The 26,638-nt window shown below is 45.2% G+C and overlaps 1 protein-coding gene across 1 annotated transcript in view; it reads right to left on the reverse strand.

The window, feature by feature from the left end:
- The window catches only part of MCC (MCC regulator of Wnt signaling pathway), a 267,530-nt gene that overhangs the window by 86,971 nt on the left and 153,921 nt on the right, over window positions 1-26,638 (reverse strand). The window contains exons 3-4 of the mRNA XM_012763744.3: window positions 18,899-19,041; window positions 4,508-4,650 (exon numbers count right to left, since the gene is read on the reverse strand). Of these exons, the coding sequence (XP_012619198.1) occupies window positions 4,508-4,650; window positions 18,899-19,041 (286 nt within the window). The remainder of the gene's footprint in view (window positions 1-4,507; window positions 4,651-18,898; window positions 19,042-26,638) is intronic.

The following is a 26,638-nucleotide window of genomic DNA, read 5'->3' on the forward strand; positions in this document are numbered from 1 at the left end:
AATGAAATGGGTAACTTTTTAATGATTTCCTATAATGGTGTTTATATATGGGAGCTTTTTTCCCCTTTTGAAGCAATTTAATTGGAAAATGGCAAAGGAATAAGAGGAGGCAGGCGGCCAGTTCCGATGAACGGACACACTGACTGTACTGTGTGAGTGGCCTGAATGACCTCGTCCTTGTTGTCCCCGAGTGCCTGCCTTCCTCCTCGGGGACCTGGCAGGCCTGCCTCTGCCCAGAGCACCCTCCTCCTGCCCACGCTCCTCTTTCACTCAGCCCTCCGACTCCTGGGAGGTGCTCTCCCCTGCTCCTGCCTGGGGGGTTCCCACAAGGGGCCCCTACAGGCCTCCCGCGTGGGCCTGGCCCAGCTGTGGGGACTGCCTTGGGGGCCTCTGTGTGTCCCCCCCCCCCAACCGTGAGCTCCAGGATGGCCTCACTGCTACTCAGGTGCCCGAGCACCTCCTACGTGCAGGCACCCTACACCGGCGAACCAGGTGACCGAGGTCCCCGCCCCTAAGCAGCCTGCATGCTGGCCCGAGAGCCACACAGAGCCTGATGACACTTATGGAAGTAAGCACAAGCACAGCGAATGCTCGGGCAGTGCTAAGTGCCATGCAGCAAAACAAACGGAAAGGGAAGCGAGCCACTGCGTGAGCACTGGAGACGGGGTCCCGGGGCTCTGCGGCAGCAATGTCGCGGGAGCCTGTGTGGGTGTCGGGAAGGGGCGTTCCAGGCGGAAGGAGCGGCCAGCGCAGAGCCCGGGGGCAGGGGGAGCTGGCTGGAGGAACAGCAAGCCAGGCGGCCAGCGTGGCCGGGACTGGAAGAAACACAGGGACAGCGGGGGAAGCGGGGGACACCCCAGGTGCTGTGGGGCCCCAGAGGAGCGCACGGCAAGGAGTGTGGCGGTCACTCCAGGCTTGAGGGATTTGAGCCTGGGAGCGTGGCCATCTGCCGGCAGCTTCCGCGTCCTGCGTCCCCAGGACAGAGCACGGCACCCAGTGCGTGTGTCCAGCAAGTGCACAAAGGCTCCCGTGCATGGGAGAACACGTGCCCACGCGGGCGGGGCGGGCACCCCCCTCCAGGGGAGATGACCAGTCCCAACTAACCCATTTTTAATGAGGGACAGGACGGAGAGAAGGGATTTGAACTGGGTGACTCAGGAACACAAAGAGGCCCCAGGGCACGGGCTCCCGAGCGGGGCCCGCGCTGCAGCCACCGCCTGGTGTCCGGGGGAGCCCTGGCAAGTCCCCCTGGAAAGGCGCCATGGACGTGGGCTTGCCCCTGTCTTTCCCCATGCTTATTTAATCATGAAACTTTGTTGGAGCGTGGGCCACTTAGTAATTTCATAAAATACAATTTGAAAGAAACAAATGAAGGGATCAGTGTAGGGCTGACCTTCGCAGTGATTAGGAATTTCTTGGCTGCTTGAATCTGTCTGGCTGGAAGAGTGCGGAAAGCCTGGGGGAGCTGGGGCGAGGGATTTACGATGCTGGTACGAACCCAGCACGCCTTGGCTTAGGAAGAGGCTGGTCACAAGGCGGTTGTGTCTGTTGTAACATAAAGCCCCGTGTCTGGGTTCAGGTTAGTCTGAGGGAGGCAATTTCAGCCTGGGGAGGTAGGTGTCTTCACTCCCCATTCGTTTCTGTCTGGCTTAGGCTGCTGTCAGTATAGACCTCCCGATGGCTCTGACACAGCTCAGTCCGTGTCACTTGGCCTTAGCAGCCTCCCAGCTGCTGACCACCTCCTGCTTATTACAGCCTCCTCCGCCCCACTGGCTTTCGGGACACCTCTCGCCTTTCTTTTCTTCCTGTGTCTTCGGCCAGGTGGTTGGATTGGTTGACTACTCCGCTCACTCACTCGTTCCAGCAACTGTCTTTGAGCACGTGCAGCGTGCCGGCCCTGCGGCCTGGAAGGACACTAGGAGACGGGACAAACACGCTCCTGCCTAGCGGAGTTTGGTGGGAGAGTCAGGCAAGCAAATAAATACGAATACATCATTGAAAACGCCGTGTGACAGGAGGAAGAACCGAAATGGGCAATGACAGAGTTCGCACGGGGATGTGTACAAACCGGTGCTCTCAGAAGGCTTTTTTTTTTTTGAGACAGAGTCTCACTCTGTCGGCCAGGCTGGAGTGTTGTGGCGTCAGCCTAGCTCACAGCAACTTCAAACTCCTGGGCTCAAGCGATCCCCCTGCCTCAGCCTCCCGAGTAGCTGGGACTACAGGCATGTGCCATTGTGCCCAGCTAATTTTTTCTATTTTTTTAGTTGGCCAATTAGTTTCTATTTTTAGTAGAGATGGGGTCTTGCTCTTTCTTGCTCAGGCTGGGTTTCGAACTCCTGACCTTGAGCAATCCTCCCGCCTCTGCCTCCCAGAGTGCTAGGATTACAGGCACCTGGCCCTGAGAAAGCTTTTTGAAGAGTCGTATTTAACCTGAGACTGAACTGAGGAGCGCTCCCTGCCAGGAGCAACCACCAAGCTCCTCCCCTCGGGCTCTCTCCCCTCCTCACTCTCTGCACACCCGCCTCCCCCACTGCTTCAGCCCCTATCTGCAAACACCCTGAGCTCTCCCAGCCGCGTTCCTTGCACCCAGACCTCTCCTCTCGGCTCCTTACCCGAGTACACACTGCCTCTGAAGCATCTCCGCCCAGCGATCTCCAGACACTGCAAACTCACGGACAAACAAAACACATGATCTCCATCCATCCTTCCCATCCCCAAGCAAAACAAAACAAAGCTCAAAGCAAAACCACCTGCTCCTTTTTCCTGTGCTCCCATATTGGCAAGTGGCCCCACTGTCCATCTACTGTGCAAACCAAACCCGTCCGGGACACACACACCACTGTGCCTCCACCCTCTGTTTCCGACCCTTCAGTAAATCTCACCAATTTTATATCTTTTCTACAACTCAACTGCCAACACTCTAATCCTAGCAACGATTCTGCCCACCTAGACTTTATATATGTATGTATGTATGTATGTGTATATATATATATATATATATATTTTTTTTTTTTTTTTTTACTAATTCTGTAACAGATTAAACCACCTAAACTTTTGCAATGGTTTCCTAGCCAGCTGCCCAACTCACTCTTGGTCTCTAGGGATTCTTTCTCCACACCACAGACTGATTGATTCAAAATGCAAATCTGATCATCTCATCCTCTGCCCCCACTATTAAAATCTTCAGTAGCTTCTTGCGGATCTTTGGATAAGGCCAAACATGGTCTCTAACATGGTCTCCAAGACCCTGCACGATCGGCTCCCACCTACTTCCCAACCCCCCCCCCACCTCTTCTTTCCCCTGGTTCTCTTCGGTCTCTCCCATACATGTGAGCATTTCCCAAGACACGGTGCTCCTCCCTCTCGGGGCACCACACCCTTTCAACCACAGGGATCACCTTAGCTGAGACAACTTCAAAGCTTCTAACCTCAACCTCTCCCCAAATATCCAGGTAAGGCAAGACCAGTGGTTTTGCAATATTGTGACTGCAATCCACAGTTAGAAGTTTCATTTGGCAACTTATTACCTACCTACCCAGGCAATAAACGAGTTTCATGAAACAATACTGTCACTCTATTGTTTCCCTGATTTTTGTTTGTTTCTAAAGAGAGGAGGTCTCACTCTGTTTCCCAGGATGGAGTGCAGTGGCCCAATCAGATCATAACTCACTATAACCTTAAACTCCTGGCCTCAAGCAATCCTCCTGCCTCAGCCTTCCAAGTGGCTAGGACTATAAGCATGTGCTACCATGCCCGGCTAATTTTTATTTTTTGTAGAGACAGGGTCTAGCCATGTGGTCCAGGCTGGTCTCAAACTCCTGGCCTCAAGCAATCCTCCTGTCTCTGCTTCCCCAAATGTTGGTATTCTAGGCACGGGCCACCACACCTAGCCTGCTTTCATTTAAAAAATATTTTTCATATAATTTTAAGACCCATTAGTGTGTCATGACCTGCAGTTTAAAATACACTGTACTGGATATTTCCACATGGATATTGCTCTACAACCTCAAACATAATATGACTATTTCCCAACTCATTTCTCAACCAAGCTTCCTTACCAAGGAATACAAGTCACTCTCTTAGTCACTTAGGAGCAACATGCTGGAGTCATTTTGGATTGCTCCTCCTTACTCAACTTAAATAGTCGCTAAAACCTACTGGGTTCTTCCACTGCAGTGCGCTGCCCCCAGCCATCCTTCCCATTTCCACCACCACAGTTCCCATATCACTGTAACTTGGAACACTGCAATAGATTTTTACCTATTTCCAGAATTTCCTCCCTGTTTCCAGAATTTTCTTTTTCTCCCTGTTTCCAGAATTTCCAGAAAGCTAATTCAGCTCTTCAGTTCCACTTTGACCAACAGAGACGAGCGTAAGAGACTGAAACGGACGTGCCTTCGCCCACTTGCACGACTCCGTGGCTAATCAAATTTTAATCCAGGCTGCCTGTTTCTGTCACAACCCGGAAACCAAACTCTTGCTGGGCGGCAACGGCAGGCGGACTCACCCACGTCGGCGGTGACCATGGTGGACTGGTTTTCGGGGTTGGAGACGGAGGTCTGGTCTTGGTCCATGCTTCGAGAGTCCTCGTTGGCCTCGTGCTGACTCTGGCTGAGTTCCGACCGCAGCTCCGAGTACTCATCTTCCTCCCTGAGAAACAAGGAGAGTCAGCCGCCACGGACAGAACACGTACGACAGATCCCTAGAGCATACGTCTTTTAAGGACAAGACCAAGACATTCAGAGAGAAAACGGACCTCTCAGCGACCACGATTCCTTCCGGGCTAAATACGTGGTCAGTCGCACCTATGGTCAGTGTGTGAAAATGAAAGGTTTCTGCGTCCACATATATACCACCCATGCTCCGAACAAGATTTCTCTATCAGCCTGTAGAAGTTCTTTCCCTTCAAAGATTTCCTGAGGAAATTAGATTTCTTCACCTCTTCAAATTCTGAGGTGAAAAAGAACTAAGACTACTGAGCCTACCACAGTGAGCAAAATAATTAAGGGTCTGGTGACAGTGATGGCACATCCCATCACCTGGAGGGGCCCACACGGGCTTTCTTCTTGGGAGAGGACGGAGGGAGGTAATGGGGTCGCAGCTACTGGAATACCAGGACCTCACCTGTGCAGATCAAATTAGAGCCTGTGAGAGGTATACGAATCTGTATACCCAAGAAAGACCAGGCTAACTGTCCCCAGAGAAAGTAGGTGGAGTCAGAAGGGTAGGAAGAAAGGACGGGGTGAGGAGAAAAAAGGAAACAGTGAGTGGGAGAGTACCAATCAGTGGTCTATTTCCTTTAATTTGCAATTGCTAACAGGAAGACAACACTGAAACACAGCCGTGTTTCATTGGCACCCGCCCACCCACCTCTCCTCAGCCCTTCATGGATGTGAATTGTACTATCAGCAAGCTAAGACAACTGAGAGCTGTAGTATGTATTTCTAAGCACAAGCACTTCCCTCTTCGACCACACCACCATCACACACGCACACACTGGACACGGGCATGGAGAAAGCAAAATTAACCCTCGCTGAAGCATTTCCTTTAAAAGTGATGGGGAGGGAAAATTGTCAGGGGATTTAACTGTGTAGGGGGCGTGGGGGGTGGAAAGCCCACTGGGGTCTGCTCAGCTCCAGGGGGATGGTGGGGTGAAGACAGCAGCCGGGCATTCACGGTAAGTCGCCAACAACCAATGAGGCGGAAAAAGTCTACAGTCTGGAGTTTTGGGTGGACCAGAATGGTGAGTGGTGATCACTGGGGCTTAGGGAAGAGGCACTGGAAAGACCTAACTATACATCAGAGAAATGTGGAAAAACTCTCCAGAGGTCTTGATTCTCTCAAGATATCAAAATTCTCCCAGGAAAGGGATTCCGCCGAGCCTCTGCTTTATAAGGTATTGTTATTTAAAGACACCCAGAAAACTGGGAAGACTTTAAGCAGATATAAAGCCCCAAGCCACACAAAATATGAATTATTAGAGAAAGGGAGTGGTGAAGGAAAAAAATATAGGTTAATGGTCTATGAATGTTCATTATTAGACATCTGCAGAAGACAACAATAACTAAGTTTAGAAAAGAAAACAAAAAGTACTTTCTGTGGAGCTGCCTGCTTGGTCTAGAGGGAAACTGTGCACTGATAGATACATCAGCTCTCCTTTCAGTCAGCTCTTAAAATTCTGATTTTAGTTAACAGGAGATTTTGCGTATGATGAATAAATTACCTTTGTTGCATGGCCAACATAATCAGCTTCGGCTTGGCTCAGACTGTTTTACAGCCAAGAAAGCACATGATAAATGCTGCTGCTATTTCTCTGCTATAAATGGCATTTGCAAAATCTTTAATAGCCACCTTAGACCCTCCTGGCTTGGCAGGTTCCAAAACAGACAGTTCCTGCCAAATCTCCTGCTTTGTACCGAATTACTTCTAGGGATTAGTAGGATGCATTGTATCAAGGAGTGCACAGCGGAGGGCGGGTGAGGGAAGCTGTTATTGTAGAAACAGTCCCTACCGAGCACAGTCTGAAGCAGAATGACACCTCACTAGTAACGTCTTCTCAGGCAGAAGGTGTTCGGTGTCCTAAAACGCAAACTAAAGATCCCCATTCAACATATTTGAGCACCAAAACAAGGACAGGAAAGCAAAGACTGGATAGATTCTTTCTTCCAGGAGACAAATACGTGCAAAACCAATTATAACCTAAGAAGGATGCTGTGGGTGGACACAGGGGACCGCCTGAGGCTGCCAGTGGGGGTGAGGGAAGTCTTCCTGGCTGGAGCAGCACTCAAGATGAGCCTCGGGGAAAGTTCACCTTAGGCTGGCAGGGTGGAAGAGAACATGCAAAGGCTCAGAGGGGCCGTGAACATGCGGAGCTCGGAGCGGAGCAAGTGGTTCGGCACAGATAAACCACAACGGGGCACGGGGTGGAAACGTGGGGCTGGAGACGCACTCAGGCTACTAATGATGGAATAAAAAATTTATTGTACTGGAGGAGGTAAATAATCAGGGTCAGCTGGTAGAAATGAAACTATAATGTGGGAAGTCTAGGAATTTAGGGGAAGATCTCGGCAACAAAAATGTTGCCGAGATCTTATGTGGAAACAGATAAAAGGAGGAGGGAAGTGCGGAAAGTCTATATTCTTGACCTCACAGGAAGAGGTTGAGCAGAACATAGCTGATCCCTGGCTGATGTTCCTCCTATGGTGAAGATGGCAAGTATTCTAGAACAACAACAACAACAAACTCCCACAAACAAACAAACAAATACAAACAAAAAACCATGCAAAAAAAGTAAACAGTAATGAGCAGTGGAAAACTAGTTTGCAAAAAGATCAGGGAAGTTTTTGTGCCACCACGATTGAGGTATAAAAAGGTTAAACTGAGCCTAAATATTAGAAAGTCCGTGCAATCCTGTTGCATCTCCCACTGACTCTGGTAAAAACTCACGGAGCTGCGTGTCCCATCAGCTCTCATCAGCATCACCCCTGAAAGGAGGCTGGACCCTCACGCTGGTAAATGACAAAAGTGAATTCTCTAGGGCCCTTCGCAAACTGACAATCAATTTGTGACTGCAGTATACGTAGCAGACTGATGACTAGGCGTTTTCTCTGTCATTTAGGAGCTTTGGTCCCTAAAGAGCAATGGAATAAGTAAAAAAACACTCCACTGGTCTCTGTGCAGTTTTACAGACACAAGATTTTGAGTGGTGCTTTCAAGACGGCTGTGTATGGTCTTGAGTCACCTACCTGGTGAAGGTGTCTGGCTAATGACACAGCAGTGTCAGCATCTCAAAATGACTACTGTTCACTTCCTTTTGTTGTGTCACTTTTATCATGTGACACCTTACTACTTTTAGGGAAAAAAAGGCCTCCCAAAAGAATACCAACTGCTAATGGTGGTGATGAAAAAGAAGAAAATGTGGAAAGGTCAAAAAAGTGAGCATTATAAACCAAAAAAACAGACCCTTTGGTAAACTAATAAATGTTAATAATCCACAGTGGTAGTTTCATAATAATGGAATTACAACATTCTCAGGTATTTCTCTTTGGATTTGTTTTTTGCTGATAAGTTCCTTATATATTCTTTATTAATCCCTTGTCAGGTGGATAGCTTTCAAATATTTTCTCCCATTCTCTAGTTTGTTTCCTTTGCCATGCAGAAGCTTTTCAGTCTGACGTAATCCCATTCATCCATTTTTTCATTTTGCTCCCTGTGCTTCTGAGGTGTTGCTCAAAAAATCTTTGCTCAGACCAATGTCCTAGAGTGTTTTCTCAATGTTTTCTTCTAGTAGTGCCAAAGTTTTGCGTCTTAGATTTAAGTCTTTAATCCATCTTGAGTTCATTTTTGTATATGGTGAAAGATAGGGGTCTATTTTCTTTCTTCTGCATATGGATATCCAGTTTCCCCAGAACCACTGAAGAAAGATACTTTCCTTTCCTCAATGTATGTTCTTCGCACCTTTGTTGAAAATGAGTTGACCACAGATGTGTGATTTTTGAATTCTCTATCGTGTTCCATTGGGTCTATGTTTCTGTTTTTATGCCAGTACCATGCTGTTTTGGTTACTATAGTTCCGTAGTTTATTTTGAAGTCAAGTAGCATGATGCCTCCAGCTTTGTTCTTTTTGCACAGGACTGAGTGTTGTGGTTCCATGTAAATTTTAGAATTGCTTTTTCTATTTCTGCGAATAATGTCATTGGTATTTTGATAGAGACTGCATTGAATCTATAGATTGCTTTGGGTAGTATTGACATTTTAACAATATTAATTCTTCAAATCCATGAGGATAGATACCTTTCTTTGGCTAAATTCATTCGTAAGTATTTTACAATTTTTGTAGGTATTATAAATGGGATTGCTTTCTTGATTTCTTTTTCAGACTGTGCACTCCTGGGGTATATAAATGCTACTGATTTTTTTTTTTTTTTCAGTAAGCAAAATTCCTACCTGGGAAAGCTATCAATTCCCGAATTCTTCTTCTTTCCCCACATGTGGTTATACTTTAATAGATTATTTTACATCCCCACTGCAACATGTGAATTATACACCAACAAGAGTGTACACATAGGCACACATACTGTATAGTCCTAAGATGTTTGTCATATAAATTAAATATGTACCAACTATTTCATGGAATTAATGATTTTTATTCAAAATTTTAGTAATTCTAGGAAAACTGGATGGAAATCACCAACAACAGAATTTTGATTGAAATCTACATTAACCAGGAGCCCATACTTACTTTGGTTACCTGATATTTTGGTGTAATGTGGCCACCAATTAGTCTTATTTTATTAATATCACAGGAACATATACTCCTTTGAAATACTATTATATGTTCTTCAAGTTATGTGGATATTTATGATGAGAGACTTCATATACTATAAAATAAACACATTATAGGAATTATAATTTATTTAGATATACTTTGGAGAAAGATTGTATTTCATATGTTTTCATAAGTCAGATTGTAATAAATGCTACTGATTTTTTTTTTATTTCGGCATATTATGGGGGTACAGATTTTAAGGTTTCAATAAATGCCCATTTCCCCCCTCCCCACAAGTCTGAGTCTCCAGCATGACCATCTTATAGATGGTGCACATCTCACTCATTATATATGTATATACCCGCCCACCCTCCCCCCTGCCCAATACCCTATTACTGCAGTACCTATGTGACCACTTAGGTGCTGTTCACTTAATACCAATTTGCTGGTGAGTATATGTGGTGCTTGTTTTTCCATTCTTGGGAAACTTCACTTAATAGTATGGGTTCAAGCTCTAACCAGGAAAATATGAGATGTGCTATATCACCATTGTTTCTTAGAGCTGAATAGTACTCCATGGTATACATATACCACATTTTATTAATCCATTCTTGGATTGATGGGCACTTGGGCTGTTTCCACAGCCTTGCAATTATGAATTGTGCTGCTATAAATATTTGAGTGCAGGTGTCTTTTTTGTAGAGTGTCATTGGATCTTTTGGGTAGATGCCCAGCAATGGGATTGCTGGATCAAATGGTAGATTCACTTGTATCGCTTTAAGGTATCTCCATATTGCTTTCCATAGAGGTTGAACTAATTTGAAGTCCCACCAGCAGTGTAGGAGTATAAAATTTTTTTATTTCCATCTTGATTTCTTCATTTATGAAGTAATCATTTAGTAGGAGGTTGTTTAATTTCCACGTTTTTGCGTAGAAATGTGAGTTTCTGTTAGGGTTGATTTCTACTTTTACTCCACTGAGATCTGAGAAGGTACATGGTATGATTTCTATTTTTTTAAATTTCTTGAGATTTACTTTGTGTAAATCTCTAGGATATGGTCAATCTTAGAGAATGTCCTGTGAGCTGATGAGAAGAACGTATATTCAGTGGATTTTGGGTAGAATGTCCTGTAGATGTCAGTCAGACCCAGTTGTTCCAGGGTTTTGTTTAAGTCCATTATTTCTTTATTAATTTTCTGTTTGGAGGATCTGTCTTGTGCCGTCAGTAGGGTGTTGAAATCTCCGGTGATTATGGAGCTGCTATTAATCCTTTTGCTTAGATCCAGTAAGGTTTGCTTTATGAAACTGGGTGCACCTAAGTTGGGTGCATATATATTTAAAATTGTTATCTCTTCTTGTTGAAGTGTGCCCTTCACCATTATATAATGGCCCTCTTTGTCTTTCACTACTTTTGTTGGTTTAAAAACTAAATCGTCTGAAATTAGAACTGCCACGCCAGCCTTCTTTTGGCTTCCATTTGCCTGGAATACTGATCTCCACCCTTTTACTTTTAGTCTATATGCATCCTTGCAGGTTAGATGTGTTTCCTGAAGACAGCATAGACTTGGCCTGTATTTTCTTATCCATTCAGCCAGCCTATGTGTCTTGAGTGGAGAGTTTAAGCTATTCACATTTACTGAGAGAACTGATAGGTAAGGTAGATTACTGTTCATTCTGTTGGGTTGGATGTTGTTGCTTTGATTTCTCTCTTGAGCCATTGTATTATCTGGCCTTTAATCTTTGGGTTTTGGTTGTTTTTATATTCATGATTTTTTATTATGTTGTTCCGTGCGTAGCACTGTTTTGAGTACTTCTTGTAGGGCTGGTCTTGTCTTGGTGAATTCTCTGAGACTTTGCTTGTCTGAGAATGTCTTTATTTCTCCTTCATATATGAAGCTTAGTTTTGCAGGGAAGAAGATTCTAGGGTGGGCATTGTTTTGTTTCAGAAGAGTGAGAATGGGGCCCCAGTCTCTCCTTGCTTGTAAAGTCTCATTAGAGAAGTCTGGTGTTATTCGAATTGGCTTTCCCTTGTATGTCACTTGCTTCTTTCGTCTTACAGCTCTTAGAAGGGCCTCTTTAGTTGATATTTTGGTCAGTCTGATGACTGCATGTCGTGACGTCTTCCTGTTTGCATTGAATCTCCCAGGGGTCCTCTGAGCTTCTTGAACTTGTATATCGAGATTTTGAGCAAGGCCTGGGAAATTCTCCTCTATTATATCTTCAAATAGCTTGTCCAACCCTTGGGTGTTGTCTTCTTCCCCTTCTGGTAACACTAGGACCCTCACATTAGGTTTCTTCACATAATCCCACATCTCTTGTAGGCTTTGCTCTTTTCTCTTGTTTCTGTGCTTTATCTCTGTGATGGTTTTATTTAGTTGGAGGGTGTTATCTTCAAGCTCTGAGATTCTTTCTTCTGTTTGATCTACCCTGTTCTTGAGACTTTCCACTGTATTTTGTAGTTCCCTGAATTGATTCTTCATTTCCAGGAGTTCGGTTAAACTTTTCTTCATTGTGTCTATTTCTTTAGTGAACTTTTATTCTAGGTCCTGGAGGCTTTTTGTGGTTTCTTTGTGTTGGTTATTGAGTTGTTGTTGCAGCTTGGTGAGTGTTCTTATTATCCACATATGAAATTCCTCTTCTGTCATTTTGGTTGCCTGATTTGGGTTGGTGTCCGTTTCTAGGGGGCTGGTGCTCCTCTTTGGGGGTGTGTTTTCCGTTTGGTTCTTCATATTTCCTGAGTTCCTTCGCTGATTTCTTCCCATGTTGATCAGTTGTTGTTTCTTTCCTTTAGGTTTTTGTTTGGGTATTCACACGCCTTGTTTAGTTTCTGAGCCGTTAGGTGGTGTCTGTGGGTGAGATTCGACCACTCCCTGTATAATGAGTCAGTGGGTGCTGTGAAAAGGCTGTGCAGGATGCCGTCCCTGTCAGTAGGTGGCGCTTGCTTGGAGGAACAGGCTATGCTGTTGTTTTTGTGTCCTGTTATCAGCTCTTATTCTGGGCAGAGCTGGGTTGGGTAAGCCTGCCCTCAGGCACCACCAATGCCCTTAGCAGAGGTCAAAGTTCTGTTCTCTGCTTCCAGGAAAAGCTGTCAGGGCGGGCCTGGAATGGTCCCACTCCGCCAGAAAGTCTGCTTGTGGGGGTGGGGCTGTCTGAGACTCGCAGTCTGGAGCGGGCCTCACTTCTTTCCACCCTCCCCAACTCTGCAGCTACTCCTGGGCCTCTGCCAGCAGGCCAGACCACACGTCACCAGGCCTCCCCGGATTGTGATGCTTGCGGGGAGGTTCCCTGCGCAGAAACACTGCCTGGGCTGGGCACACGGCCTCCCTTTGGTGGGAGGGTTGCCCTCTAGGATGCTGATCTGCCCCTGGAGGCACACACACCTCAGCAGGCTGTTCACAAATATCCCTTCTGTGCCCCAGCAATGCTAGACCTCGGTGCACGGGATCTGGTCTGCAGGTCCGACCTCTGGGTCCCAGAGTTCAAATTATCCCCACCAGGGAGAGGAGTTCCGGTCCCAATTCACCCACAGGGAGCCCAAGCTGTGTTTGTGTCTCTCAGCCTCTGAGTCAGCACCGTTCTCCTGGGAACACCGTGCCGGCAGCACCTGGGAGGGCTGGCGGGTAGGGAGCTCACAGTCTTGAGTTCCCCTGAGTCAGCTGTAGGGTCCCCAAAGGGAAGGTCCCGTTCCCTTGAGGTGCCTCCGGCTGGTGGCTATATTGTCTCTCTGGGCAGCCGCAGGTAGGGTCGGCGGAGGGGAGAAGGAGGCAATATGGCGCCTGCCGCGCGGCTCGGGTCTGTGTACACAGAGGTGCCCCGAGGGATTTGGGAGTCTGGTGCCTCGTCCGCTACAGGCTCACTGCTAGCTGGCGGCGGCCGTCTCTGGGCTGGTGTCCGCAGGTCTCTTCACCCGCTGGGGAGCCCACCAGCAGTCCCAAATGCAGGGGAGAGGAAAGGTGATTTATCCACCTACCCTTCCCGCTGGTCTCCGGGCTGCTCTGGCGGTCTCAGCTTCCAGTTCTGCTCCGAAGTCTCCTCCCATGGAGTCTCCCAGGGTCTCAGGTACCCCTCCTTCCGGCCCTCGTCTGCTGTATGCTCGCCTTCTTGCTTCTTTTTTCTAATTTCTGCTAGAATCTGTCTTTTCTGCAGAGACACTCTTTCTGGCAGTGTTTCTCATCCGCCATCTTGATCCTCCTCTACTCGCTACTGATTTTTATATGTTGATTTTGTATCCTGCAACTTTACTGAATTCATTTATCAGTTCTAATAGCTGTTTGGTAGAATCTTTAAGGTTTTTTAAATATAAGATGTCTGCGAACAAGGATAATTTAACTTCTTCCTTTCTAATTTGGATGTCCTTAATTGCTTTCTCTTGTCTGATTGTTCTAGCTAGGACTTCCAGTGCTATGTTGAATAATGGTGGTAAAAGTGGGGATCTTTGGCCGGGCGCTGTGGCTCACGCCTGTAATCCTAGCTCTTGGGAGGCCGAGGCGGGCGGATTGCTCAAGGTCAGGAGTTCAAAACCAGCCTGAGCAAGAGCGAGACCCCGTCTCTACTATAAATAGAAAGAAATTAATTGGCCAACTGATATATATAAAAAAATTAGCCGGGCATGGTGGCGCATGCCTGTAGTCCCAGCTACCCGGGAGGCTGAGGCAGAAGGATCACTTGAGCCCAGGAGTTTGAGGTTGCTGTGAGCTAGGCTGACGCCACGGCACTCACTCTAGCCTGGGCAACAAAGCGAGACTCTGTCTCAAAAAAAAAAGAAAAAAAAAAAAAAAAGTGGGGATCTTTGTCTTGTTCCATATCTTAGAGGAAAGGCCTTCAATTTTTCCCTGTTACGTATGATGTTAGCTGTGAGTTTTTCATATATAGCCGTCATTGTTTCATTGTTTTGAGCTACTTTCCTTCTATACTCAGTTTATTGAGTGTTTTTATCATAAAGGGATGTTGAATTTTACTGAATGGTTTTTTAGCACCTATTAAAATGAGCATATGGTTTTTGATCTTGGTTATGTTAATGTGATGTATCATATTTATTTATTTGCACATATTGAACCATCCTTGAATCCCCGGGATTAATTCCACCTGATCATGTAATGATCTTTTTAATGTGCTGTTGAATTTGGTTTGCTGGTATTTTGTTGAAGATTTTCGCATCTAGGTTCATCAGGGATACTGGTCTGTCATTTTCTTTTTTTGTTGTGCTCTTGTCTGATTTTGGTATCAGGGTAATAGAAACAATAATTTTTTGAAGTGAGTTTTTAAGGTATATGAATGAGAAGAGCCACTTCTACTTCCCCATTTGGTCCCTGGATCCAAAAAAGCAGCACCATATACTGTTGCTAGTTGGGAGCATTTACTACATCTCCAGAGCATTGAAAAGGGTTCTCTCTCAGATGGTGCCATAACTAGGTCTGCTATGGTATGGACTCAGGCCATAAGGCCACTTGTCATCTGACTTTCTGCCATGGACTAAGTTGAGTCCCACCAAAATTCTTATGTTGAAGCCCTAAACCCCAATGTGATGGCATTTAGAGATACGGCCTTTGGAAGATGATTAGGTTTAGATGAGGTCATGGGATTAGTGCCCCCCTAAAAGGATACATCTGAGAGCTTGCTCCCTCTTTCACTCTTCCCTCCATGTGAGGGTGTGAGGACACAGTGAGAAGGCAGCCATCTGCAAGCCAGGAACAGAGGTCTCAAAGCAGAAATGAATTAGCTACCCAGTCTATGGTATTTTGTTATGGCAGCCCAAGCTGACGGATGTACCTTCAGAAGTCACCCCCTTTGACTTGTAGACTACACATTTTGGATCTCCAGGGACTACCATTAGCTCAGAGCCAGTGTCTGGTAATCACTGCAGAACATGGTTTCTCTCTTTTCTCCACTGCACAGTCTCCCTTGTAAGTGGCTGCAGTTCTCTTTGGAAGGGGTAGAAGGAAGATGTACTGTTTCTACTTGTGGCAGGGCTGTATACATCTTTCCCCTCATCCAAAGGGCTCTGGGTCTATAAACTGAGTCAGATAAGAATTGGATAAGAGGCCATGATTCTCCATTGTGAAGGCAAGTCAAATCTGTGTTCACCAGACCAGAGGTTTTTTTTTTTTCACAAAGATCAAAAAAATAACTTTAGTAGGCTTCCCATTTATATCAGTTCTAGAGACTCCATGAACAACCAGCCACTACCAAAGATCCCTACAGGTCAAACCTTTTTGATTACTACTGTGGCCCTATTAATTAACACAGTAACCAAGACCACAGTGACTCCAGTAGTTCATTGGCACCAAAGACCCCGTTTTAACCATCTCCCACCAACATTCCCAACTCCTCAGGCCTCTGAACTCCTTCTATTAGGGGAAGTTCTGATGTTTCAACATCATTTAATGTAGAGTCCTCCTGTTGAGGCTACTTTTCAGGTAATCTGACTGCTGGGGCTAACACACTGAATCCAGAATCTTTGGTAGGAACAGTCATATCAATAAATTCATCATCAATCCAACACTGCATCTCCCCCTCCCTGGTCTAGAACCCTTAGGTCTAAATCTCACACAAATTTCCCAAGTTTCTGGGAATGTAAATGAACAGAATCTTGTAAGTCTTTTGGTATTTTAGCTGTATCTTTCCAGGTTGGATTTTCTATTTATCCCCTTAAGACATGATGAAACTGGATTATTTTTAGGTCTAAAGATAAAGACAAATGAAGTAGGAAAGGGACATGAATCTATCTGCCACCTCCTACCTGGGATGAAGTCAATACATAGTCTCCAAGCAAGGTAAGACTAGCTTTATCACACAGGGAGGGAGGGCTACCTCTGCAGGAAGGAAACTTAGTGGGATTTGTAGGCTCCAGGTATTTGAGGGTTTTTGGTTTGTGGCAGTGTTCCAGGTATTTGAGTTCTTTTGAATCTACCCCAATGTCCTCATTCAAATTCTCACCATTTCATCTCTTCCTACCAGTGCTCAATCTTCACTTAAGTAATCTGATATAGCTATGAATTCAATTTACACTGGAATTCAGCAACCAGTAGTATCTGATTCTTGGCTACATTAGCCTGTGGCTATAAGAGATGGTGGAGTCTAGGATAGTCATAGAAGGTCCCTGGTTCTTTGTGATCTGAGATAAAAAATTTAAATTATGAGATTGTTGTTTTCTTTCCTTAAGCAATTCAGTATTGCTTAAGTGTGGGACTACTATAGCTTACATAAACTCTTCCCTTATTAATGATTTTTCAGCTTCTGCAATAAATTCTTAACTAAGGCCAGACTCAGGTGACAAGAAGATCTACATGGTACAAACATTGTACCTGACCAGTATGACAATCAATTCTCTAGACCCTGGGTAGGTGACTGGTTCCTGCTGCATTGGGCCTATCATAGCATATTGAGAGCTGAGACGGTGATAGTTAATTTTAGGTGTCAACTTTACTGGATTAAGAAATACCTAGGGAACTGGCTAAGCATTATTTCTGGGTGAGCCTGGGTGTTTCCAGAAGAGACTGAAGTGTGTTTGTGGACTGAGTGGGGAAGAGCCACTCTCAGTGTGGGCTGTCACCATCCAGTTGGCTGGGGAGGGGCTGGAAAGATCAAAAAAGGTAGAGCAAAGGGAAATTTGTGCATGCTCGTGCACGGTCTCTCTCTTTTGGAGGTGGGACACTCTTCTCTTGCTCTTGTGTATCAGAACTCCAAGCTCTTCATTCAGCCTTTGGATTCCAGGACTGGCACCTGCATAGCCCCAGGTTCTCAGGCCTTTGGCCTTGGACTGAGAGTTACACCACTGGTTTCCCTGGCTCCCAGGAAGGCTTCTGTACCTGGACTGAGCCATGCTATGGCATCCCAGGCTCTCCAGCTCGCAGAGAGCCTGTCATGGGACTTCTCAGCCTCTACAATCACATGAGTCAATTCCCTGAATAAATCCAATACTACTGGTTCTGTCTCTCTGGAGAACTCTAACTCAAAGGCCAAACCAATTTCCTGGAGTGCTGAGGGCTGGGGAGATGTTTTAGCTTCTGGAGCTCGGAGGACAAGAAGAGCTTCATCTCATTAGTCCTCATGCCTACAGCCTTGTAAGGAGTCCCCTCAAGGAGGGCCCTGCTCATCTACATAATGAAAACTGGAAGAATTTAATGTGACATCTCCACAGATGCAATGTTCCTCTAAAAGGCACCAATAAATGTTTATGGTCAAGAAGCTCACTGTATTTTAAAGTAAAGCGGTTTGGCCATTGCATTCAATTAAAACATTCTGAAATTGAGTTTTCCAGGTAATGTGTGGTGCATTTTTTCCACAACTCACTGAGCCCATTTGCTTTCACTTTCTCAAGTGTCTAAAAGTACAACCCATTTTAATGGAAATTACAAATTCGCCAATGTCCTCTGTCAGGCTCCTTTAAATCTGCTATAATTATTTCTTTGGGCTGAAAATTCTTCTCTGCGTATGTTATTTCTAACCTGCAATCATTCTGAAGACCAGGATACAATTTAAAAGCCTTGAGGTTCTAAATTAGAATGTGAAGTTTATTGTGTGGCTCCAGCTCAGTGCAAATTTTTCCACGAAAACAGATTCCCGTTAGTACCCTCATCAAGAAGCCCTGTCATGACTGTGACTTTCAGAGCTGGAACAAAATGCATCCAAAGTTTCCTCTGACTTCTAGAGGGAGAGTTTAAAGTATCTGCCTCTAAAACTGTTTTATTTGTGGCTTGTATAAACACTCAAGTGCACAAAGCACTCTTTCTCCAAAAAGGTAGGCGCCAAATGTTTGCTTTCTCCAGGCTGTCCCCTAAGCACAGCCAGGAAGATAAAAAAGTTCTCATCCTTGGCTCAGTAAGTCACTTAAAGCAAATGCCTGCTCTGAACACAACAGGGTAGACACAACCTACTCAGTGTTTTGTACAGGAGACTTGGGGCTTATTATTTGATTAATGAGTAAGGGTGGCAGAATCCCTACCAGTCACTTTCATGGAAACAAAATTAAGTAAAGGCAGAGATATTCTGGGCTCTGACTCCACCTCTGCCCTCTGTTAAGTATAACTGTAAGGCAGTCACCTACTATTTCTAAGCCCCGGTTTTTTCACCAGTAAAATGATGGATCACATCTTGCCCCCTGCCTTAGGTGTCTGGTAAGAGGATAAGTCAGTGTTGGTAAAGCAACTTGAGGCAAGCTCAAAACGTAATTAGATTATCCAGAAGCCTATGCACTACTTAGTTATAAGCCACGTTCATAAAGCTCTCAAAATCTCGGAGGGAAGCATGCAGTTTGCACATCTTGAGCAGACCTGGTCAAAAAAAAGGGGCTGGGGTGATAGGGACGCCAAGCTCTAGGACAGAGGGAGCTCCATTTAGAACTCGTTAATAAAGCATTTCATTCAACTTCAGATCCTACACCCTTATCAATAAACTGAAGATCACAGCCCCTACCCTGTTTACCTTCCAGGGCTAGCGTAAGGATGAAAACCAGAACAGAGTAACGGAGGTGAAAGCACATGGCTAACCAAGCAAAGATAAAGTACTTTATAAATGGTAAAAATCTTGGCTACAAAGAAAACTCATTATGATTCACAGGGGTGACTTCGGCCCCAAGACGGAGGTCACAGCACAGAGGGGCAGAGAGAGAGCAGAGGGCGAGGCCCGTACCGGATGGTGGCGCCCTGCAGGCGGTCTATCTTCTTGTTGAGCTCGGCGATGACGCCGTGCAGCTCCGTGATGCGCTCCTCGTACCGCAGCGCCGTCCGCTCCTGCACGTCCTCATGCTCTCTCATGAGGTGGGACTGCTCGCACTGGGAACAAGAGCACAGGACAGAAACGCCCGTGAGTCGACGCACCTGGAGGTGGGGGGGTCTGAGTTTTACAGCTGCAAACCACTGCAACCTGGATGTTGAGCATGCCCTGAATAAAACACACGCCAGCCTCTTGGCTGGCAATCCCAGCACCACATCAACGGCTCGATTTTACGATGCCCCTGGTGGACATCCGAATCCTTGCCTTTCTCTTCGGGGAACTGTCCCTCTGCCATTGCACACAGTCTTTGCAGGGACTGACCAGGTTCCCTGCCTTCCCCTAGCCAAGACACAGGTGGACTGGCCCAATCTAGAGCCACCAGATACTTTCTTTTGGAAAACTGAATCTTGAGTAAACAGACCTAAGTTTGCATGGATTGGATTCATCAACAGCGCAGAAGAGACTGTCCCTTAGTACCTGTTACCTATATCCCCAGGGCTTCCTTTGCAAATTTCTTGATGGCAGTTCAGTTTCCCTTTTACCAGTTCACTTCTTTCTTTGCTGAAGTTTGCCAGAGTTTGTTTCAGCTACTTTTCAACCAAACAATCCTAAATGGTATGACACCAAGTCTTACCAGGTTGGATTATCTGTGAATGTAATGCCTTCCATGATCCTTTCCTCCCAGAATATAAACTCCTGGAAGGCAGGGACTAGGTGGTTCCATTATTTAGCCTAGCACTGGCATACGGCCAGGGTCACTGCGGGCCATCTGTGAGTGCCATAGAACGAATCACACTGCCATGAAGACTGCTTTCAGAAGTAATGACAAAAGAGGCAGATGAGCTTCCTTTGCTCAGCATCTGATGAAGCAGCAGATGTTACAGAAATATTTTTGTTGCTGGAGTTTAAAAACTAAGGAACCTATTCACTTCTTTCCCTTCTCTGTACCCTCCTCACCCCCCACCTGTCACTGTGCATTTAATCTCATTCACATAAAAACAAAACACTCCTCAGTGATGGAAAAAGTAGCATATAGCTTGTGTCCTCGTCCTACTACATTCCACCTTGATTAATTTCCTGTCAGCATAGGGATTTTCATTTCATTTTCAACAAGGTTTCCTTAATGCCAAGAGCCATACGTACCTACCAGTTTTGCAGTTTGCACCTCCAGGCCTGGTGGCAGGCAGGGAAGGGGTATGGCTTCTCATCCACTACCTCCAATGTCCTCCCTTCCCTCCCTAAATCTGCTAGGTCCAATGGTGTAACAGGGGAAAAAAAGCTTTCAAAGACAAGCAGAGCACTGCACCAAGCCTAGTGCAATACTGAAACAAAACTACCAACAAAGAAGTCTGACCAATGCACTGGTATAAATCATGGTAGGGACCACACCTCAACTGCTTGGTCAGTATCAATGTAACTTCCTGGAGGTTACTCAGAGCTCCAGAAACGAGATTGGAGGCAATGAGGTTGTCGAATGCTGTATCATAGACCTTACTGGGATAGTTATTTCCAGAAAAATGCTGACATAAACTAACGTCCTTAGAGACAACCTGAAAGATCAAATAACCTCCACTCCATGTCAAGCACGTGAAAAATAAGTGGCAACAGAGGCAGGGACCAAGCCCAAGTGAAAGCCACATCTACGCAGAAGTTTCCTAAATACTTCCAGCCAGTTTTTCAGCAATACTGAAACAGGCCACAAACATACTTTTGCATGAGTTTAGGCCTTTTTTAATCCATCACACTTTACAAGCAATAAGAGAAGTCCTCAAAATGACAGTATTTCAAAGAGGGTTTCTTTCAATAAATGAAAAAGTTTCATATTTCTCTGGAACATACACTAATAGCAGAATATGTACGAGCTCTTGCTGTGAGCTCCTACTTCCATCCTCAGAGGTGTGTGTGTGTGTGTGTGTGTGTGTGAGAGAGAGAGAGAATATGTGCATATGCAGTGGACATGCCCCCAGAGGCCACCAGTTCCACATGGTAACATGACTACAGGACAATGCCCACCCTCTGACCACATCTCATCTACGCCATGACACCTACGTTGCCATGTTGCTAGTTCCCTCTCTTTGGTTTCCCATATTCAGTTCTCTAGGGGTACAAAATAATGTGAAATGCTTCCACTCATCAAATCAATGAGCTCTCACTCCCTCTTAATTCCCCACCCCTTCTTCCTTCATTGCAGTCTTATAGGTCAACAGGCCACAACCAACATGCAGGCTGACAAGAAACTACAAAATCCAATGAATGATGAAGACGTGCAAGTGTTTATGTAAGAAAAAGGCAAGTGATCAACCAGTAACCACTGAAAGACCACCCTCTGGCATTCCTATTAACTGTTCTGAGCTGCCTAAAAGGTAAGATCCCGTGGGGCTGCCCAGGTTGCAGGATGTCGGAGGGAGAATGAAGGCAGGCTGTCTGGCATCACACCACCTCCGACCCTGACCCAGCTGCAAAGCCCGCCTGCAGGGCACGAGCATGAACATGAGGTAACGGGAAGCCTGATGACTCAGTCAGACCAAACAGCACTCGTACATAAAAGGAGGGGGAAAAAAAAAAAGACTCAAATCATATATTTGGAATGCAAGGGTTCGTTTGGGAGAAGCAACAAGAACATATCAGAAAAAAAAAATTCTCTCAGCTGAGAGCAAAGATTTTATTTGGTTTACATTCCTGTATTTTTTGATGTTTTTTAAAAAATGGCAGCCAGCCTCTATAATTTAATACTCCCTCTGTAAATATCAGACATTTCTTGATTTGTTTTGTTATTATGCAAACAAGACTGTGCCGGGTGCCATGGAGGAGGTGATCATGACACACGCTCCGAGGGGAACTGTGGTTACAGCTCCCAGGTGGACAGAGAATCCCAGACTTCTCTTTGGGAGAACAAGAAACACGGAGGGAAGCGTGGGGTGCAGAGAAGAGACGGTAGAGCAGCACGCTGGGGAGTCCTCTCTTCCAGGATGCTGGAAAATAATCATCAGAGCAAACCGCCAGCCCCCGCCGTGTGACTGGCTGAGCAGACGTGGCTGAAGGTTCCCCTGTGCACACTCATCGTCCCGGCCAGAGACGAGCTGGAGCGCTGACCTCAAAGCCCAGTGAAAACGCTCCCGGCGTCTCTAAACTGAGGTGCAGGGAGAAGCAGAGCAACTGCCACACGCGCTGGGCTGCAGGAGGAAACAGGCCACCTCCTGCAGGAGCCACGAAAACCCGACAGGACACTCTGGTAAACAGCCCCAGTTAGACAGCACAGGAGCCAGGCGTGGCGGCTCACGCCTGTAATCCTAGCACTCTGGGAGGCTGAGGCGGGCGGATCGCTCGAGGTCAGGAGTTCGAAACCAGCCTGAGTGAGAGCGAGACCCCGTCTCTACCAAAAATAGAAATTAATCGACCAACTAAAAATATATATACAAAAAATTAGCCGGGCATGGTGGTGCCTGCCTGTAGTCCCAGCTACTCGGGAGGCTGAGGCAGGAGGATCTGCTTGAGGCCAGGAGTTTGAGGTTGCTGTGAGCTAGGCTGATGCCATGGCACTCACTCTAGCCTGGGCAACAAAGTGAGACTCTGTCTCAAAAAAAAAAAAAACCAAAACCAAAAACAGCACAGGAGTCAGCCCCGTGAAGGTGGCCCCTGAGTGTGGGGCAAATGGAAGATGAGTGGGTGTTGCCCAGGGCAGACGAGCCATCCTGCTGCCTCTCCTGCCCTGGCTACCCCCCACACAGGCAGGGGTGGCCTCTTACGGCAGGGCCCAGTTCTGTGCCCACACTCCAGCATGGCCACTGCCCAGTGCCTCTCACCGCCCAGGGTGGCCGTGGCTTGGGAGAGCATTTTTTCTCCAGGGCGGGAAGTGATCGTGAGTGTTCCGTTTCATAAGGACACAGGCTGGGCCAAGCTCAATTTTGCGGCCCCGTCGAAGAGTCACCTGCGAGCGACATGCGTACCACTAAATCCTCACCCAGAAAGGTGACGTCCTGATGGCAACCAGGCAGGCAAAGAGGTATTACTTCTATGATTACTAATTAATATATAAATAATCTTTCCAATTTTCAAGTTAAAACTTTAAGTACATGATAGACATTTTAAAAAAAAAATGATAAAAGACTCACCCATTTTTTTTTTCATAAATCCATTAACAATTCTTTTCCCCAAATAGCATTCATTTCCCTCCAGTATTTTGTTACGTATGTGGGGTTCCACCAGGACCACCAGGGGCGTGATCAACACCCAGCAGGGGCCTTCCCCAGGATGCCACCATCCATGCACACAGGTGGGTCCTACTTCTCCCTCTTGAAGCTGAATATGGCTACCTGGCTTATTTTGGCCAATAGGAGTGAATACACACCATTGTGCCTAGAAGCCTTTAACAGCCCCTGTAGAATCTGTCACATTCTCTTCTGCGGGCCATGGCTACTAGCAACATAACAGATGGTAGGGACCCATCAGCTTAGGAGCCTGGGAAGGGACAATATAGCACAGAGTCCCCTGCCAGCCCCAGTGAGCTCCTAGGCAGACATGAGAAATAAACCTTCGATATTTTAGGCCACTGAAAATTTGGGGGTATTTGGTATCACTGCACATCCTGATAAAACCATTTTGTAGCTGAGAAAACAGGCTAAATGTGAAGCAACTGATTTATTTATTATAACCCAGGTAACAATCAAGAACCCTCTAAAAAATTCTGATTCCTGTTTATGCCACCAAGAGGATGAAGCTGTTGTAGCCACAATCTTCTCCCTTCTACTTCGTTCTCACCCAGCTCCCTGGCCTGCAGGTTTATCTCCTCTTCCTTACCATTTATTTGCCTAAGGATCTCCATTGGTACGCCTTGGTCTCATACTCTGAAATGCTTCTGCTAAACTTTAGGAAACATGAGTACTAAGCCTCACAACACTTAAATGAGAGCTAAGAAAACCCAAACAGCTCTCTCCTCAAACCCCTGGGAGGAGGGAAACAGAAAAAGAGACACCACAGGGGTGTGAAATGGTAATCCGAAGTCTCTCCCAGCCTCCACCAAGCTAGCATTGGTGCTGCCAAGATCAATTACTCAGTAACAACTTTCTTAGCAGCCTTTGAGATCAAAGGCAGCCTCTTCTAGCAAAATTTACAAGTTAGGGATTATTTTCTTTTCTTCACTATACAGAAACAGATACAATCTCCCCCATACAATTTCAGCTGAACAAAATAAAAAATGGTCTCAAACACCATGCTACTGCCTTTTTTCTATTATTATAGGTAATTGCCTCCAGGGTTCTCCCTCCTCCTAGCCTATATTTAATTTTTGACTGATCCTACAGGGCAACAAAGCCAGAAAGCCTGTGGTTGCAATGTCTTACCCGCTGTGGATTTCTGGAGGTCAGTATCACTAGCAGTCTAGATTTTTCCTGCAACTACAGACTCTCAGTTTGAAAGGAAAAGAAGAAAAAAAAGATTGAGATGGGATATGATGAAATTTTGTTTTTCCTGAATTTCATCTGGCACTTAAATAAATATCCTGAGTTTCTTCGCGAGATCTCAGCTCTCCTATCATGATGACGAAGCAAATTAAAAATCTGTACAAATACTTGTGTCCACCCACATAAATTGGTGAAATTGCCTATATGCAAAAATGTTTAGTAAAAACAAGCAACCTCATCATTTCAACCACTGAGAACAAAATCCTTTAGGCTTATCTCTGCCGTGGATGCAATCCAGGGATAAATCCATGAGTCAGCCTCGAGACAGACTGGTCTGAGAATGTGAGCCCTTGCTGGAAAAACCCTGTGCGGTGTGGTCATGCTAAGGCGCTTTATGGTTTTGTTAATGTTCTTCACTGGGTTTTATCTTACTCCACAGAGGCCACTGATCTTTCATCATCGCATTAGTCTCAGCTGTCAAACCTAAGAGCATTATGAACTGGATTCTGGAAAAATGCAATGCCATCGTTAATTTGTTAACCCTCTCAACCATCCTGTGAAGGGGGTCAGTACCACTCGCTTTTAAAATGTGCTAACTGTGATGTTACTTTCTCAGGGTCACATTGGATTGGTTACAGACTAATCCTACTTAGGGTATTTCCATTCTCACTCTCAATTCTTGCCCAGGTGCCCCCCTAAAGAGAAGGGGGGGGGCAAGCCAGCTAAACAAAAAGGCATAAGCACAAATGGAAATGCCACTACGGAGCAAGCAGTCCGGGCAGGCAGTTTACTGAAGAGTAGAAACAAGTAGGAAAGGAATGGAGTAGGGTGACCCTGACAAAGAAAACACATGCAAACTGCATCGTTAAGCTATCCTAGAAAACAAGAGAGAGATAAAAGAAAACACTCTCCATTTCATTTAATGAACACCAAGTATGTTCTCTCCCTGAAAGCCGACAGGTAGAAAATTCAAGAGACTTGCTTTCCGAAGACAGAGAGCTTAGAAATAGAAAGTGTTCCATATTACCGCTCACCAATTTCAAAGGGGGTCATAAACTTCTTTGATATGTCTCCTTCTGTAGTATTTAAAATTGCAGTAATTTAAAATAATTATTGGGATTACATAAATAGCAAATATGCTGAAAGCATCAAATCAAGATTATGTATGATCTTAGCCAGGTAGTTTCCCACTAGCGTGGCCCCCATCAGGCTGTGGCATGTGGGTGCAAATGCATGTACATGTCTGTGTACCTGTTCAGCTTGGGAGGATGGGATATGCTGTTTTCAGCCAGTGCGTTTATGACAATTCATTACACGGCAATAGAAAAATCAATACAGACGTACTGTGCTTTGTCCTCCCTATCATATTGATATCAGGCTCTTCCTTTCTTATCACTGTTCTCAAAACTCTACCTACAGGTTAAACTCATTACCATGTATAATGAACCTTCTTTCATTCAACCAGTTCCAATGTCACCATTAATTATTCAAAAGATGCTGAAGCTCTTTTGATAGTGTTTGATGAACATAACCACCATTTACATTTTACATTTCAGTTTAATCATAGCACTATAATATTTAGAGAGCTGGTAAAACTTACTATAGCCACAGAGCATAAATTTACACATGAATTTGCTGTTCCACAATCTGGTAAAGCTTCAAACATAAATCATTTACCAGAGCATAGAACACAGAAAGCACAGCACAGTCATTTCGTTGTTATTTTTTCTTGCATAAAAGGACATAATTAGGAATTAGAAATTTTCAGAAGTGAGATGATAGAACATAAAAACAAATTAGAAATGAAATGAAAATGCATTTCAGAAATGAAGACTAAACTAGAAGGCACAAAAGAAAGGATAAAAACAATATATAATATCTCAAGAGAAACAGAAGACAGTACAAAAAAAACTTAAAAAGCGAGAGACATAAAGGATTTAAGATGGTGACATCTTTGATAGGCAAAGATGATCTAATATACAAATAATGGAAGTCCCTGAAAAAACAAAGCCAGGGGGAAAAAACTAATATTAAACAATGTAATTAAAAAAAAATCTTCCCCCAAATTAAAAAACAGACTTCAAAATATAATCAAAAGAATATACACCACACCTGAGAATATCAAACTAGGACAATTAAGACTTACTGTAGTAAAATTACTAGAAGAAAAGAAAAAAGGAAAGCAAGATAAGAAAAGGAAAGAAGGAAAATCCCTTAAATATCTAGTAAGCAAGTGTCTTGTAAGGGAAAAGAAAAC

The sequence above is a fragment of the Microcebus murinus genome, chromosome 11 (assembly GCF_040939455.1).
Source record: "Microcebus murinus isolate Inina chromosome 11, M.murinus_Inina_mat1.0, whole genome shotgun sequence".
NCBI lineage: Eukaryota > Metazoa > Chordata > Mammalia > Primates > Cheirogaleidae > Microcebus > Microcebus murinus.